The 18,828-nt window shown below is 34.7% G+C and overlaps 1 protein-coding gene across 1 annotated transcript in view; it reads left to right on the forward strand.

The window, feature by feature from the left end:
• Nucleotides 1-18,828, forward strand: part of MYO6 (myosin VI) — a 75,895-nt gene that overhangs the window by 9,396 nt on the left and 47,671 nt on the right. The window contains exons 3-10 of the mRNA XM_008640205.2: nt 1,799-1,872; nt 3,853-3,982; nt 4,993-5,098; nt 6,984-7,039; nt 9,235-9,332; nt 11,132-11,296; nt 15,570-15,650; nt 18,287-18,467. Of these exons, the coding sequence (XP_008638427.1) occupies nt 1,799-1,872; nt 3,853-3,982; nt 4,993-5,098; nt 6,984-7,039; nt 9,235-9,332; nt 11,132-11,296; nt 15,570-15,650; nt 18,287-18,467 (891 nt within the window). The remainder of the gene's footprint in view (nt 1-1,798; nt 1,873-3,852; nt 3,983-4,992; nt 5,099-6,983; nt 7,040-9,234; nt 9,333-11,131; nt 11,297-15,569; nt 15,651-18,286; nt 18,468-18,828) is intronic.

The raw sequence follows: 18,828 nt of genomic DNA on the forward strand, positions 1-18,828 counted from the left end.
TACAGCAGGAGGAGTGTTGAAGGAGATGTTAAGAGCTGCTTACTGAACTTCAGGTATCTTTGTGGGGCAAGGTGGCTGCTGGGCAGGTTGACTTTAGGTCATGCAAATAGGCAGCCCTTCTTGCACATTTGTGTAAATAAGTTAGAATACTTTTTTGCTGCTGCAGCCCTTGAGAAAGGGCGTCAATTCAACTTGAAACAATCTTTGTTGGTCATTATAGATGAGAAGTGTGTATGTGACCCTTGTGTGTGGTGCAAGGTAGTGGTTACTATTACAGAATCACAGAACCAATTAGGTTGGAAAAGACCTCTAAGATCACTGAGTCCAACCTGTGACCTAACACCACCATGTCAACTAGACCATGGCATTAAGTACCACGTCCAGTCTTTCCTTAAATAGAAAGGACATTAATGGCGCAGTGCTTACTCCATCCACAGTAGCTGGATGTATACAAGTTTTTATACTATATTACTGTAAGTTTTATCACTATGGCAGTCAGTCAGTTTTAACTATGCAAAATAATGTGCATTTGAATTTTAAGCAGTGAGGTAAAAAGGATTGAGGATGTTTGAAAATGGAGGCTGTCTAATGAGTAATGCCCTCATTTGGTTTAGGGATAATATTTTTAACAGTGTTACAGTGGGAACTGGAAATGACCTCTGTAATTAAGGCTGCTGACACTTTCCAGTGCTTTGTAGCTGAAAACGAATAATGTTGTGCATTTGAATTTTAAGCAGTGAGGTAAAAAGGATTGAGGATGTTTGAAAATGGAGGCTGTCTAATGAGTAATGCCCTCATTTGGTTTAGGGATAATATTTTTAACAGTGTTACAGTGGGAACTGGAAATGACCTCTGTAATTAAGGCTGCTGACACTTTCCAGTGCTTTGTAGCTGAAAACAAGGACCAGCTTTGCTGGAATGTGAACCTGTACCATCTGAAGCTTTCTATGGGTGCCTGTAACATTTCAGCAGTTACAGAATCACAGAGTATTCCGAGCTGGAAAGGACCCACAACAATCATTGAGTACAACTCTTGAATAATAGCCCATATAGGGATCAAACCCATGACACTGGTGTTAGTAGCACCATGCTCTAACCATCTGAGCTAATCTTAGGGTCAGGTGTTTTATGTTAAAGAGCAAAAGGAGAAAAATATAGCTAGGTTTTGGTGTGTTAGCTTTTTTTTTTCCCTGACAGTTTCTCTGAGGAGGCCTAGTACTAACAAAATTCAGAATTGAAGCAGGGAAGGTTGGGTAGTGCCTGGTGTGAAGCTGCTGCTGCTGCCTCCAGATCCTGATTAGATGTTTATATCCATCAATTCAAAAATCACCAGTAGCTAGCTATTACTCCAAATGTCAGCTGGGTGGCATTAGCCTGGGGACACTGTGGCTGAGATTGGAGAGGGGAGCTGGAAGGAAGGAAACAGTCATTGGTAGGATTTTGGTAGGCACCAGTTTCTGTGCTTAGAGGCTGGTATGAAGGCAGATGCACCGTGTTTGACTGACAGGCTTGTTAAAGGAGCTTACACTGAGCAGAGCCTGTATTTGAGGCTCCTGCAGTCTGACTCTTTGTTCAGCAGCTTTCTGTAAGTCCAGTTGTACAGTTAAGAGCAGGTCTGTGGTTTTTAAAATGTATATTGAGTCACTACTTCTGCCTCGAGACAGTGTAAAGAAATGATAGGATTAAACTGTAAACGAAGAGGGGAAGAAAAATCTCCTTAAATCAAGATTTAGTTTTTTGTCTGTACATGAAGGTAATCCTGAGCTCTTAATGGTGTGTGATTGTTTTTCACTTGCAGGTTCCCTGATGTATCTAAATGAAGCCACTCTCCTTCATAATATCAAAGTTCGGTACAGTAAGGACAGAATTTACGTAAGTACTGTGTGTCATGACAACCAGTCTAATAGAGATGTCCTTTCAAGAGTTCACCAAGTGTTTCCAATTCTGTTTTTTTCCCTATAACAGAACTGCTAACATAGAAAGGTTGAGGTTGTAGGCTTTTTTTTTTCCCTTTTTCCCCTTACATTATACTTTGAGATCAGAATCACATTTATTACATTATTGCCAGCTAATTTTTAGCAGGCAGAGCAATAGGTTTTTCTCTACATGACTGTTCATGTGCAACCAAAGCACAGCACTGTATCACAAATGTTCCTACAGGTAACTTATTTCACTGTTAACAAAGATGGTTTTCTTTCTTCATTATTTTTGAACGAAGCAAACAGGTGCCTTCTTTGACACCTCCTAGCTCAGATGTCCATCTTAATCTTTTATATTGCTATCAAATTGCCTAATTGTACTTAATGAATTCTGACTAAATTACATTTTGTCCTTGCCATCTGCCCAGACACTGACAGCTGTGAAACAGAAGATAAGCGTTTTCTTTCTTTCTTATTTTTTTTCCTAATAGAAACCTGTCAGGGGTTAATACAAAACAGTTCTACATATTTTTAAGTGTCTGTGTTAAAATAATCAACTTTTCTTTTAGCATACTATTGTAAAATTAATTTAGCTAAACCCTTTTATATAAATGTAAAGGAAAGTATAATTGTTTTCTTCTGTTGCAGTTAATTTACATAGCTTTTAATTTTTTATGGCTCAAGATCAAGCACCAGCTTTAAAATAAATAAATAAAAACGGCCATTTGAATGCTGTTCTGGAAAAATAATCCTTAAAGAAACCCAACCAAACAATAAAACCCCCCAAGGAAGTAAAATTTTGAATATGAACTGATCATGGGGTAGGATAGTATTTTTGTTCATAAAGCCTTTCTTCAGTGTAAATAAGTACTACTAATATGTTTTCCAGAATGTGTGTATTTTCTGAAGGAAAAAACCAAAAAAACCCTTTTTTTTCCCAGTTTATATTTTAACTACCTTTCTCTTGTAGACAGTTTCATGCCTTCTTTTAAATCTTGGTTGACAATATTTATCTTGTCATTAAAAGGAAAATTAATATTAGTACTTGCAACTCTTGAAGAAAAGTTTTCCTTCGGTGAAATAAGTGCTGAAAATAGAACCATCTAAGAAACGTCATATATTGTGTGTTCCAGCCTTCTATTAATGTATCACAATAGTGTCCAAATTTCAATTTTCTAGGGCATTCTCAGTAACAACAAAGCAAATAAGGTATTCAGGCTGAAGATTTATCTCTTTTTCTTCAGATCTTTTCCTGCAAATCTGATTTTTAATTTGATTCTGACCCTTCTTCTTCCCTGTATGTAATCTGGCAATTACAACCAAGCGATGAGAGTTTTTCTCAGAAACATTTAAAAAACCCCCTCTCTTCAGTCTTCCTTATCCTATGGAAAGGTAAAAAGCAGTCTTTGTCTGAGATTCTTCTCAAATTCCTTCTCTGTGTGAGAGAACATTTGCATTCTGTATTTCTCTCTGTGGAAGGAGCTATAGCTAATTTTCTCTTTGCTGTGAATGCTTTTATTGCCTGGCTTGAATGCATTCCCAGAAAGCTATCCTCCTCACTGGAGGACAGTGTGTTATGCTATCCACGAGTCTAGTTTATTCGCTTTTGAACAGGAGATTTTGGCGTCCTGTCCTTGATCCAGTAATGCAGACAATAGGAAATCATTTAAAAGGAGGTTGGAAGAAAGGTCAGATTCAGGACATACTCCACAGCTCGATGATTAGGAAATTTTCCCAGGATAATTTCACAGAAGTGCTGAGAAGATAATTAAAAGAACTCTGAAAATATATCCTGTCTTGTATTTGCATTAGCTGGAGAGAATCATAAACGCAATTGTTATACAGAGGCTATAGTTTCCAATAATAGACAGTTGCTCTTAACCACTTGCTTGGATACTGGCTAATAATTTACTGTTCATTGTTTTCTTCACAGACCTATGTCGCCAACATTCTTATTGCAGTCAATCCATACTTTGATATACCTAAGTTTTATTCTTCAGATACTATTAAAAAGTACCAGGGTAGATCGCTGGGAACATTGCCACCGCATGTTTTTGCAATTGGTATGTACTGAGCCTGTATTTGCCTCTTTAAAAAAAACCCGTTGAATACTTCAGAGTTATCTGCAAATTACTACCTTTAGCAGTAATTAATGGATTTTGAACTCTTATAAAATAAAACCACTAATGGCTAAAATTGCAAAGCTTCTTATCTTTGAGATGCCGTTTGAAGAACTTGGAAATTAGCAACCGTGACAACCCTGTTAGAATTCTTCTGCACTTCCAGTGTTGTAAGTCTAAGTGGTATAAAAACATAATTTGCAACCATTGAAAAAAGCCTAAAATAAATAAAAAAGAAATCAAGAAATTCAAATTTTATAAGTGAAAAAGGCATAAAAATGATTGGCACTGTCTTTCAGTGTAGTAATTTTTTTTGCCTTATATTATGTTGCCAGAGCACATAACACTGTTTCCTTTTATATGCTTGTGTTGTAGACAGAAAGTACACTGAAATGTTATTTATGGCATAAATCTGATTTCAGTCACTTGAAAATAAAAAATAATTGGAAACTATAATCAAAGTTTGACTTGTTAAAAGCCTTCTCACTCTTTTGTCTTTTATTTTGAAATCAAAAGTATAAATACCTGGGGTTTAATACCAGTTGCATAACAAGAGACAGTTTTTCCAAGTTTCTTCAGATGTTGCTTGTTGCAAAGTACAACTCAAAGTTTCCCTGTTAAAAATAAATAAAAATAACATTGAGTACTATTTTGTAAATACATGTAATTAGTTCTAGATGGTTGATTTGGTTTTGTTTTATCCTGGATATAGTTTAGTAGGCCTTTGTTTTCGAGACTTTTGAGTTCTTATATGTCAGTGTTGGAAGAATTACTACTGTAGTATAAATAAAAGGGAAACAGACTTTAATAAACTGTAAGGCATTCAATTCTGGAGATGTAGTTTTTATTCCTGAAAATGTTACATTTTAATTTTTCCTTTGTAGCTTAATTTTATCCTTGCAGTTCTGCTGAGTATTAAGTTTTGTCATGTTAACTGTATTCTTCTTTTTAAGCTGATAAAGCATTCCGCGACATGAAAGTGCTTAAGATGAGTCAATCCATCATAGTCTCTGGAGAATCAGGAGCTGGCAAGACAGAAAACACTAAATTCGTTTTGAGGTTTGTGTGTTTAGACCAAAGTTATTATGTGAATCTCATGTGTTTATGCATTTAGTTGACATAGAGGCAGAGCAAACTAAGGTAATCAGTAGGTTTATGATACAATTCAGTAAGATTTGTATTAGCTCCTACGTGCACTTTATTACAAGAAATGGAGTTAAACGCTGACATGATAATACGCAGAAACAGCTACATACTCACAGAAACCTTAACTCAATTGTAGTGACATCATGTAGTTATTATGGTCTATGATGCAGTCATTTTGGTATTGCACATCTGGTATTGTGGCTGATAAAAAAACATAACTAGACATTTTAACTGTTTCTTGTTGGTTTTGCCGTAAATGTGTATTTCTGTGTTCTCCCTTAGTTTTTTTTGGTTGGTTGTTTTTTTTTAGTTTGCTTGAGTGTCCAGGGTTTTGAATGCTAATATGCTTTACCCTAGTTCACTGAATAAGACTGAATAATGAGATTTATTTATTTATTTATTTATTGATGTTCCTGTATGACCAATACTAAATCAGGTGTATTAAACTATGTGGAAGCCATATTGCTGACATATATCAGCCTGGCTTCCATATTTGCATTATCCTTTAATGTTTTTTCATCACTCTGGAACACTGTAACTGGAAAGAACTGCTCCATTAAATACACCTATATAATAGATGGCCTGATTATGCAGGGAAGCACAGTGCGGGCAGTGGAAATACGCTCCCTTCCCCCGCTTTGGACTTGTATCCCTCTATAAATCTTTAATTCCCTTTTCCCTAACGTCATGTATTTTCTAGTATTTATGTACAGTAGAAGTATTATCTTCCACATCCCGTGAAGAATTGTCACAACTGTCTGTCTGTCCTTCATACGGCTCTGCTCTGCCCCTTGTGCAGCCTCTCATAGATAGCTGCAAGAATTACTGCAAGGTGCTGGTAATGATTTCCTACAGGGGACATCCTGACTTTATTCCTGCTAAGAGTAACAAAAAAAGACAGCAGGAACTGGAATATCTCATGAGAGATGCTCTTAAAGGAGATTATTCTTCTGCTTCTCAGCAAAGGAAGAGCTCATTACACAACAGACGAATATCACTGCTGTTGCTTCTCCCCACCATCCTCCACCATAGAGTCCATGTACAAAACACAATTGAGTTTTAAAAGCTGGAAGATTTTACCCTTGTGTGATTAGAAAGTAAAAGGTACTAGTACAGCTCTTCCAGTGCTTCTGAAGTTTTTTGGAAGGCCCCATTTTCAAGAACTGTTTTTAACTTGTCCCAGATTCACCTGTGAATTTCCATAAAGCATGCCCTGTGTGCAGGGAAAAAAAAAATTAAAAAAAGACCTGAACTTTGGAGCAAGTACATTGTGGTTTTATTTTCAAATTCTTTCTTCAGCTACTAAATTGAATCTTGCCTTAATTATACACCTGCAAATTCTTATCCTCACCATTTCTATGTGGATTTTTATTAACACTGATAGTTATGAATACAGAAATTGTATCCATGGAAGCAGTCTTAAATTCAGCAAATAGCCATGAAACCTTATGTGCTTACTAAGATTATTAATAAATACAGACAATACAGTAATAGTTTGATTATATTTCTATTAAATGGTAATTTTCATATGCATGTCTAAAAGAAATTTCTAGCAGGCCTTGGAATATTGAAAAAGGAAATTGAAGTGTGCAAGAGTATTTTTGTTTTAATGAAAAAGAAAAACTAAAAATTTAAAGAAAAATTAAAGCTTATTTTAAAGTGCATATGTATTTGAAACTTAAAATCAGTATACTTTCCCTATAGTAAATGGCTAGTATTTTTGCACAGCCATGTTAAATCATGTTTAATTGAGGTAACCTGACATGAATGATACTGATATTTTTATCTTGATTTACAGATATTTGACAGAATCCTATGGTAGTGGCCAAGATATTGATGATAGAATTGTAGAAGGTAATGAATTTTCTTTTGTTTAACTAAAGGTTCCAACATTACTTTTTTTTCAGAAATGTGAGTCAACAGCAAGTGAATAAAAGCTAGCATAGAAATACTATCAGACTTTCTAGGGCATAATTTACAGGTAGTTTACCTTGATCCTAGGTTCTGAAAAATTGGTTTTTTTTTATTCATGATTCACTTTATTTTTATTTATTATAGTATCATACAATCATTGATCTAGAAAACATTTACATGTGTGTTTGAATTGAACTTGATGTACTCCAGATAGTACCCAAGGTGGAATTTTAAACTGCATAAAATCTGCAAGGACCGATTTTATGTTTTTTCATTACTGTCTGTTAGTACCAGGAAAATATAATTCTTCTTCCTCACCATCAAGTTCTCAAAGTCAAATAAAGCAGTGAAGTTCTTTTAAATTATGATTCTGGGTCATTTTTCTGTTACATCATTTTTGTCAGAAACCACAGAATTCAGATTAGCACTTTGATTGTATCTATCTTTACAATAGACTCCCAAACCAGGTGAAAAGAGACTCTGTTGAACATCCTCATTGAGACTCTTTAATGTTACATATACTTCCTAACTGAACTGAAAATAGCTTTTTGAGAAAATACAAAAACAAACAACCCTCAGCCTAACAGAGCCTCATACATCAGTTTTAGTCCTCTATAGCATATAGTAAATTTATTTTGAAATTTCTTGACTCTGTGTCTTTTTCTTTAAAAAATTACTTACTTTGCTTTAAAGTTTTCTGTTTTCAAATTTGAACCACTTATTCAAGAGTAGTACTGCAGGCTTTAATCTCTTGTTGCTGTAGGTCTGCTTAAACCAGGTTCTTAGTGAAATCCACTGTGTGTTAAAGGCACTCAGAAACTGGGCAAGAGTTGGATAATGCCTGATGCAAATTAATTGGTACTTGTGGGTATTCCTCAAAGAGTTTGGGCTTTTTAATTTAGAACAGCATCTGATGCATGAATTCTGAAGGTTTTTAGGTATGATTTTAACAAGTATGCTTATGGCATATGTATTGCTAGAGGAACTTCAGCCTAGCTGAAAGACCTCGTGCAATTTTTGGCTTGCTTCATAATCCTTTCTTTAAAACTTAATATTACCTAAAATGCCTGAATAGTTATCAAAGATCTTGTAAGAAGTCAGATTTGCATTTTCATAAGCTTTAAGTATTAAAAAAATGAAAATACAGCCAAACTAAAAAAGTTAATTCTCATGTCCTATTACATGATGCATTATCATCCACACTTTATCCAAGCATTGATGTTATTTCTTCATTCTTTAATTTTTGTAGGAGCAGATATTTAAATGGTTGTCAGTGGATTTTTAAATCTGAGTTCCTGCTCACTTGGTTTCCAGTGTTTATTTTCAGCTAGAAGCCTCAAAATATCTTGCAGATATTTTTAGTGGTTTATTGTTAACATGATTCAGTAAACTATTTTTCTTTGATCTTCAAAGCTAGTAAAATGCAGTCTTTCAGAGGCCTTCTATTTAATAACTAATAAGCAATTTCAAACTGCTTAAACTGTGCATGATGTTTGTGGTGTGTATTTATATGTAGATGAGAATTAGATTGCTTGCTGCCATTCATTCTGTGTGGGCTTTAATGTGCTGAAAAGCAGCAGCCAGTAAAAAATAAAATAGTCAGTCAGTCACTTAATTGACCTAATTTGAAAGGGCAGTTTTAAGTGGTTTTTGAAGTCAACACACTTTTCTAATATGATATTTATTAATTCCCTTATCAATCTAATACATTGCATGCATGACATTTAAGTGGCATTTTTGTCTGCAGGATAAGTCGGTAGTTTAGATTTCATGAATAAAAACTAATTGGGAAGTGTCAAATTCTGTGTTGTCTCATGTAGTTTATATATCAGTTATTTACCTACATCCTGTGGAAGAACATCACTGAATAATTTCTGGCATTTGTCTGAATTTCTTGCAGTATTGATTCAAGTACTTTGCAGTATTACCTGGTATTTAAGTACTCAATTTATGTTCCACCACAATATATCCAGTATAATTTCTAAAACTGATTATTCCTAATAGGTAGTATTTTTCCTTTAATTTTCAAACCTTATTCCAAATAAGTTCCCTGATTAAATATATTTGTTTTCTCTTTCTTTTCGGTAGTTTCTTGGTTGAATTTTAACACTACAAAAATTAATTTTTTTAAACAGCAAATCCTCTATTAGAAGCTTTTGGAAATGCAAAGACTGTTCGCAACAACAACAGCAGTCGTTTCGGGAAGTTTGTTGAAATTCACTTCAATGAAAAGGTACTGGAATTTTGTTACAGATAACCAGTGATGATTTTTTTGTCATAAAATGGAAATACTAGACTGGCAGAAGGCTGAATGTACTTATTAGTCTTGCAGCAACTAGCCAGTGTCCTACTTTACAGATTTTGCTTGTATTGTGTCACTTCGAAAAAAAAACCAGAGCCACACTGTACTGTCTCATTACTGGAACGCAGTGGCAAGTCAGTAGAAAAATTGCTTCCAACCACAAAAGATCAAAAATGGGTCCCTTCATTGCAAAAAAGCCTGGATGAAGGCTAACTCACTTGCTGTTAGCTATTCATGCATTCCTTTGATGCACAAGTAAGCGTGAGTTGCGTATTGGATATGAACGTATTTCAACTTCAAATGAATTACTGATTTTTTTAATGCATTTGTATGAAATTTTGGGACCTCACATAGTAATCTGTGTGACAGAAGTCAAGAAACTGGTTTTTTGATAGGAATACTATTCAACTGTGTATTTTGAGAAAAATTTTCTTTGGGTATAGTGGTGTTTGGGTGGCATATGTCTACACACGTTCCACAGTTAAGGATGACTGTATGGCTGGTCAGTATGTCCAAGCTGAAGACTCCTGTTGATGTTCTCTGTGGAGATTACATACATGCTTCTGCATCCTTCTGATTGAGGACAGACCAACTGCAAGATTTTGTTTCTTTTCTTGCAGAATTAAAGCTCATTATCTGGTCTTGAGCTTGCGGCCTTTTCCTAAGTTTTCATCACTTGGTTTGTAATTTAACTTCAGAGCTTTTGTTAATAGTTCAGATAGTAAATAACGAAATTCCTTCCTGGATAGAGAGCCTTTATCTGTTGGTCTGGTTTGTGTTAATAAGCCCTTATGGAAGGGATCAAAATTTTTACTTGAAATGATGGATTCATGATCTGTCAGTTTACCCATCAAGACTTACATGGTGTTTCAGGTTAATTACTTAAGCTGAAGCAAATAGCCCTCCGAGTATCTTCAGAAACTGCTTCAAAGCTTGTTTCAGCTTTCCACTGCAAGATCAGCCTGTTTACTTGAGCCCCTTTTTTACAGGACATCACACCTCACTTTGTGGTCACCTTATTAGGTCTGGTTTCTCAAAGTGATATGAGTACAGACTTGAGACCTCCTGAATAAGTGAATGACTGCATAACTGTAGTCAAATTTGTCAGTCAATAAATCCTTCTTAGTTCCTGTAATGGCCATTAAGTTCAGGAATTTCCTTGCTATTAAGATTTCTCTAGGCACAGCAAATTTTATCATAGGCCAGATAACAAATGGCTCTCAAAATCTGTGTTAGAATTCCTTCTCAGAAGAGAAGTGCAAGTGTTGGAAATAAAATGTTGTGTCATAATTAATTTGTTTAAGATCTTGTCCAAATATGTATTCTATAATTTTAACACCTTCCTTTTATTTTACAAAAGTCTCAGTTAAATGCAACTAGAAAAGGTAGTAATAGCACTGCCATCCAGTAAGTGTAAGGATGGCTGTAGTGATGCTCTTTGCTGTAACTCCTGAGATTCTGCTATGGATTTCTGCTTTTTGGGGTGAAGAAGACCCTTCCTTTAAGAAGAGTGTATGTATATATAATACATGAGCTAGGGAGAGAAGTAATGGTAAAGGCCATGGTTTCTTTCCTAGGCTTAATATGTATTAGGTATAGATAGATTTTAATCGTCTTTGGAGCAGTTTCTATTGAGTGAGTCATGATCAGGCAAATGTAAATTGAAAACCTGAATATCAAAATAATCCAACAAATATTCAGATAATCAGAAAAATATTTCTTTTTCCTAGAACTCGGTGGTTGGTGGATTTGTGTCACACTACCTTCTGGAGAAATCTAGGATCTGTGTGCAAGGCAAAGAAGAGAGGAATTATCATATCTTTTACAGGCTTTGTGCTGGTGCTCCAGAAGACATTAGGGAAAAGCTATATCTAAGCTCTCCTGACAACTTTAGGGTGAGTATCAGAGTCAGCATTTGTAAAGCTTGCCATATCATCATACATGGATTTTTCATATAGATCATATTAAAATCTCTATTTATTATCTTTGACAGACTCATTCCTATTAAGAAAATCAGGGGTTTTTTTTGTTAAATCTATTTGATCTTGGAATAAAGTTACCTGACGTTTTTCTTTACTGGAAGAATTCCTATACTTTGTCTTAAAATTGAGGAATCTGTGCTTTTCCAGAAAATGTGCTGTTGCATACCCAGCTGTTAGTAATGTTGTTACAGACTCTTCTAGAGATGTAAAGTGTGAATTTCTTCAGTGCAAAACAAATCTCCTCATTAATTCCAGTCAGTTCTTTGCTTGTGTTCTGTCATTTGTTTCCATCTCTCACCACTTCTTGCCTTATGTTTGGCTTGGAACATCATGGAAGCGGAATTTTGTGTATTCCCAAAATACGCAGACCAAATCTCTTGGGTTTTGAAGGGTTTTGTAATACAACAATGTGGAATTACAAAGACACAAGCTAAATGACTGTCATCTCCTTAGACGTCCTTGATCTTAAATAAGATGAGAAGCCCCTCTAACAAAGAATTAAGTTATTGTGCTGATTGTTTTCTTTGTTGGTCTATCTTCCTACTTGGATTTCTAGATAAAACTTGGACTGTGCTTATCTGTTGCTTTCCCTTTTGTACTCAGTTCCATCAGAATTCAGCAGAGGGCTAGAAGCTTTAAATACACAAATGTCCTACCAGTTTTGTGCAAAGCTGGGGGGTTGCACAGGTGGGACCTAAATTAGTGCACTCACTGTGGGGAAGGTGGGGTACACTGGTCACCAAACAGGCAGCTGTTGCCTCTTGGCTTGGCCAAGTCAGTCTCTGCGTATGGATGAGCCAGGAAATGGGCACAGAGCTGCACTTCCATATTGTGTGCAGTGTACATTTGTACTGTGGTATCAAGGTGATCTTATTATTACCTGTATGATGGAAACTTGATCTCATGCTTATTAGGAAAGAACTGCTTCCATTCCCTAGAAGGAAAGTTTTTATTTTGAAACACCCAACAAACACAATGCTTAAAAACACCCAACACCATTTATATTTGTAAAATATGGATTTAATTTTCAAAAATCTCTTCTTTACTCTGCAGTTACTCTGTGCAGTATTCCCTTGTATGTTTTAAAACTAAAATATTGAACAGATTTTCAAGTACATGTTTTTATTGTACAGCCACTTTTCAATTAAAATCTATTTCTTGAAGTTAATAGATTTTTATTTCTAGAATATGCGGCCTACCTGCTCTTGGAGATTTTTTTTTAAATCAAGAATTCTGCTCATGAGAGCACCCAAGGTTGTAGATGTCACGGTTGGACTTAAAACCTTCTTAAAATCAGGCTGGTGCAGTACAGTAGTTAAGAGCTTGAGTTCTTTTACAGAGGACACTTTCTTACATATTACATTTATAAAGAGTTTATTGTCACACCAGCCTTATCACACTGTGACTTTTTTTTTTGACTTCTACTAAGATTGTAGCAGGCACTTGAATTTCCATTAAGGATTTTATTGCTTTACCATAAGTTAGTATTTGAATTCTGAGTTCCTTGCATGTGAAAGCTCCACTGTGCATGTTAAATTAAAAAAAATTAACACAGTTTTTTCTCTCCCTTAAAGTAGATTATCTTTAATTAAAAATCAAACAAAACCACAAAACCTTAGGATAATTTTCATCTTTGTAAGCTTGTAAATGAATATAAATATTCTTAAAGTTTATTACCCATATTGCACTAAATTTTCATCAAGTATGACTTTATAGGAGATTTTTAGGAAACCAAAACTGTAAAAGATCAATTTTCCTCCTAAATTTGCATTTCTTTTGTCAAGATTTTTTTTTTGTGTTCTTTATTCTCATTTGCTGTTTCTGAATGGTTCTGAATAAGCACACTTGTGTCACTTTTTTTTTTTTACCACATTTTGTTGACTGCATGTCTGTCTGGTTCAGAATTCATAGAAATGCCATCTTTCAAGCTTCTGATAATAGATTGTGATATTTATTATACGAGGTAAGGTTTGATGATTGATCAGTATTTTCCTATCAATACTAGGTTTTTTTACAAGAAAGATATTCATAAAAAAACCTCATACTCTAAAATTGGTTATTTAGAAAAACTCATCCCTTAAGTTACAGTTTTGCATTGGCTCTATTGTGCCCCTTGTATTGTGCCTTTTAGCTTATCAAATCAAAGTCCAAATTAGGGCCAGTTTGAGTTCTAAGACTCAAGCCTGGTTTCTCTTAAGTACACTTTGTTGGAAATAGGACCGTCTCCAATTTAAGGTCTTTTTGTTTTGCTTTGTTTTTCACAGAAGCAAAATATTATTAAAAGATAAAGGATAACTTAATTCTCTTCACCCCATGGGCTTGCTTCCCTTTGACTTAAGTGGTCCCTTGGAATCTTCCTCCCCATACATTTGGCCATTGTGGCATAGGGACACATTGCTCTGGGCATGTAAACCAAGACACTGCATTGGCTGCACTGCCTGACCTGTCCTCTGGATTTCAGCAGCACTGATGGCCATTACCTCTATATTGGTTCATCCTTCCCCTGCAGGTTCCCTGGGGAAGTGAGAATTTACTTGCCAAGGATTATGCAAATAGTCCTGCAGTTCTGCAGGTTTCTTACTCACCCATTCTCCAGCACACCCACATGAAAGCCGGCAGTCTTGGGCGCTCGTGTTTTAGGTTGCCCTGCAGAGGTTTTCAGAAATTCAAGGTCATGAGGTAACCCTGTGCTGAACCTTGTAGGTCTTTGTGCCTTGGACTGAACCACATGGCTATGAAAGTAAAGCTGCACAGTAAATCTGTAATTCTGTACCTGGAGTATAGTTGATGGGGATGAGAAGCTGAATTTCTTTCACATCTAAATTTCAGGAAGAGAAGTCAGATTGCCTTATGTTTGGGTTATTGAAGTTATAATGGGGTGTTGTACTTCACGGAAAAAAAAATCAAACCATAAAAAGCAAAACTCAAGTACAATGGTATTTAGATGTACTATATGATAACCTGAAACTGTGTATATGTGTTCTTTAAAAATATAATTTCTCCCTGATTTAATATATAAATTTACTCAAGGTTTTCGCTTTCAAATGAAAGCCATTATCTTGTGATTAAATGTCTTCTACTAGGTTATTATTGAATACCATACTGGTTCACATTCTTAGCCTGTCAGATAAGTTTCCACACTTTATTTTTGAAAAGTATGACCTTTTTCCCTTCCCATCCCCAGTTCCTGGGATTGTGTTACTAATGCTGTAATACAGGGATATATTGTGTTTGAAATACGCTGTGATTTGCATTCTTATTGGCTGATAAAGAAAACTTCAGTACTTTGTTAAACACCAAGCTAACTTTAAACAGTTGTCACTTTGTTTTAATATTAAATTTATCACCAAGTTTTCTTCTGCTGTTAGAAATGCTTTGAAGAATATTTTGGGGTTTTAGAATTTTGCATGTAAATTTTAATCAGAGAGTAGAATTGTCTGTGTTCACCTATTAGAAAACATCTTTGTTCAGTCAAAGAGCAAAGAATCAGTTCACTTCCTTCAGACAAAGGGCTCTGTCCAAGCTTTTGGACAGAGTTCTTACATTAGCTGAACAAATCAGAAAGAAAAAAGCTGGCAATCCCATTTTGCTGAAAGCAACAGTAATTATTTAAATCTAAATTCAGTCTGGTTTACTGAACAGTAAATCTGAGATTACTATACAACATGAGGTGGATATCAGAAGCCAGATTCTAAATAAGGCTTCTGCTTAGACCATGCTATAAGCTTTAAATATTCTTCAGGCTTTTTTATACACTATCTCTCTTACTACTTATAGAAATACTTCACTGCTGAGGAAAAATAAGTAGTTTCATATTACACGTAGGCCAGAAAATTAATTCTTTTGGTTCCTAATTTTGGTTGTCTTTTCTGTAATCCTGGACTCCTTGAATAGGTTTAATAGAATCAAAAATTAAGAAAATATTGTGTAACTTAATATCTCATTGTGTCAATAAGTATTTTAGTTCTCAAAATCAAGAAACTTTCAACAGAAGTTTGGTACTGTTGCAGTTCTTTAATTTTGTAGATGTAAATAAATATGTTTTCAAGAAATGAGTTATGAGCATTTACCATGTTGTTTGTATCAAATGCTTAAATCAAGCTATGTAAGGCAAGCCTTAAATAAAAGCATATGTTTTCCTTACTTCTGTCTTTAAGTATGCTTTTCCACTTTTTTATTGTTACAGTACTTAAATCGAGGCTGTACCAGATTCTTTGCCAACAAAGAAACAGACAAGCAGATTTTGCAAAATCGCAAGAGTCCTGAGGTATGTTTTTATCGTCAGTTACTTTCTATTATTAAGTAATAATAGAGATAGAGTTGAAAGTGATTAGAATTTTACAGTGTGGAATGAAATGTTCATTTTACACATCTTTATAGGTCTGAAAGGGTACTCCCAAAGCTGCTGTATTCAGAACTCTGCTTTGGAGTTCAGTCCTAGAAATACATTTTAACATGCATCATAAAATCCCAAATGGAACAGTGTATATAAAATGGTTTCCTCTTCATTCTTACAATAATGTAACACTTAATGATGCAGCTTGTCTTCTGTGGAAAACGAAAATCTAAGACGTTTTGTAATTTTCTTCTTTAAAATCTTAACTGCTGGTAGGAATAGGTCAGAAGCAATGTTTTTTTCTGGAGCTGTTTTTACTACCTGGAGCTTTGAAATGATCCTCCAAACTGTTCTCTAAATCACTAGTGCAACCTCACTTCTAGCCATGACTATATTCTCCTTGGTACATTTTAAACGTTTTTGTTTCCCGTTGCTATTAACTGCTATTTATGCCAGAGCATGGCATTTCCTGGATGAGAGTCTGAAGCTTCAAAACATTTGTATCTTCTTGCTCCATCTCTCTTTACATTTTTTAGAACTTGAATTACCAGAATTTGTTAGCACTTAGACCTTTGAACTGTTCACATGAGGATACTAAAGAATTTGTTCTGAATTAATAGTATATATGAATTGGAAGTTGTTAAAACACTTAATTAAACTCTACTCTGTTCTCTAATAATAAAATTTTCATCTACTCATACTTAAAGTATGAAATTCACATTTGTGTAGCTGGAAGCTATTTCAAATATTAATCAAATCCATATTTGTGATTCAATAGCAGGGTAGGCTGCATACATATCTGACAAAAATACAAAAATAACTTTACTCAAGAGCCTCTTTCCATCAAGTGGCCATGCTATCTCTTTCATAACTGTCTTGAAGCTCGTGCTCAACCATGAGAGACTGTGTAGATACTTCATTTGCTCAAATCAACGTTGTCAGGTCTACCCCTGGATTTCTAGTGGTTGTATTATTGTAACACTGAGGATGTAATCCTGACTGTTGTTAAATGTAGGCTATTTTCTATAATCAGGGCTGGTGGAGAGTGAGATACAAAAATATTTATTTGACATCACTGTGAGGCAGAAAGCTGGTAGATACTTAATTCTTGTCAAGCATATAGGCTAGCATTGGGGAATTTTGCCTCAGTTTACCCAATTTGCCTTTAATGTAGAATTGTAGCGAGTAGACATAGAATATCAACATTCACTTATTTTTGCTACTGGAAGATGAACCTGTGCAATCTTCTGTTATTGATGTGATTTACAGGTGGGTGTTCTGTCATAAAACTTGTCTCCTAATGGACTTGAAATAAGAGAAGACTTGATTTGAAATCAGTGTTCGTCTAAATTAAAACATACTGAGAGTATAGTTCTGAAAACATATATAAGACATGAAGTAGCAGAACATATGAGACCATAATACTTGTACATAACTGCCATATCCCTTTGAATGCTCAATAAAGGATCAAATTTAAATTATATTTAAACCAAGCATAGCCATTTAAACAGGAAATAGATTGCCTTGTGCAGGTTTTTAAATTGGAAATTTAGTATTTGCTCTGTCATTTTATAAAAAATATTAAGTTTGTTTGAATAAAAATAGCTGGAATAGTCAATTAATACTTCAATTATTTTTGTGTTTTCCTTATCAGGAAGATGAGGTGATCATTTTACATAATTAACATGTAGTTTAATGTTATTGATGTGCCTACATGTTGTGTGAAGTGAATTTTTCAGATGCATGTGGTGCTTTGTTTTGATAAAAATCATGTTAGCTTATTTGACATTAACAAGGCTATTTAGTTAATTATTCTCTTTAATGTAAAACATTTAAAAATAAGTGTAAAAACATAGCTCAGTTTGTGCATGTTCATATAGTTTCCTGATTGCATGCAGATGTGTTACTTTCTACTATTTAAACTGGTTTATAGCTAAAATAGCTTTCAATATATTTAAATTAGAAAAACCAGCAAAATGTTAAAATTGGTATTTCAGAACACAGCCAGTATTCTTCTAACCTGTACAGCACTGCAAACAACTTTTCTGTTTCTTAATTACTAGCAAAAGCTAACAAGTATATTTCTCTAAATAAGTCTGTTTAGAATAGGGATAACTGTCCTCTATTTATCCTATACTCCTTTCCCGTGGCCTGCCATTTTGTCATCCTACTGCAAGGACCTCCATCTTCTTTCAGCTGCTTGGGGCTAGAAGGACTTCTTTGTATTAAATGCTCTGATAGCTCCCTTAGCCAAAGTCTTCCTTTCCCTTGCTCAGTATCTCATATTCCCCTGTCCTTAGCAGTCACATTCTCTCTAGCTTCTGCTTTCTGAATATAGTTTGAAGCTTGCTTTGAAATTTAAGTTTGAAGATCATGCTTCCAAGTATCAACAATTTAAAATAAACTAAGGTTCTTGCGAAGCCTATATTGTATGAAGAGCTCGAATCTCTACTTAGTTTGGCATGCTTTTGTATGCTTTTTGTTATGACTTATTCTTGGCTGGAAATATTTGCTTACATTTACTTTGCAGCACTTACATAGAATTTTTGGTTTTTCTTGTTTTATAGTATCTTAAAGAAGGTTCTTTGAAGGATCCACTGTTAGATGATCATGGAGATTTCAACAGAATGTGCACAGCAATGAAAAAGATTGGACTGGATGATGAAGAAAAACTTGATCTTTTTAGAGTAGTGGCTGGTGTACTTCACCTTGGAAATATCGATTTTGAGGAAGCTGGGAGTACTTCAGGTTGGATGAAATATAAATTGTTTTTTGTAAAAATACTGAAAATGCCTCTTGATTAGAGATATTTCCTTTTCATGTGAACTACTGCTTTAGAAAGCTTCTTTGTGTTCACGGGTAATTCAATCTTAATTCACCCCCATTTCAAAGTCAAGTTTACCTGTTTGTTTTAAAGTTGCACTTTACAAGCTCTGCAAGCAAATAGGCTTTCACTGAAATTGTTCAAGAACTTGTTCAGTGAAAAGTTGGATATAAAGAAAAGAGCCATTTTGTGTCTCAAAACAATTCTTGTGTTTTAATTATAGCTTTAAAGTCCAACTTCTGTATAATGTCATGAAAATACCTTGAAATTAGAAATTAGCAAATT

This window comes from Corvus brachyrhynchos, unplaced genomic scaffold, assembly GCF_000691975.1.
Source record: "Corvus brachyrhynchos isolate BGI_N302 unplaced genomic scaffold, ASM69197v1 scaffold87, whole genome shotgun sequence".
Taxonomy (NCBI): domain Eukaryota; kingdom Metazoa; phylum Chordata; class Aves; order Passeriformes; family Corvidae; genus Corvus; species Corvus brachyrhynchos.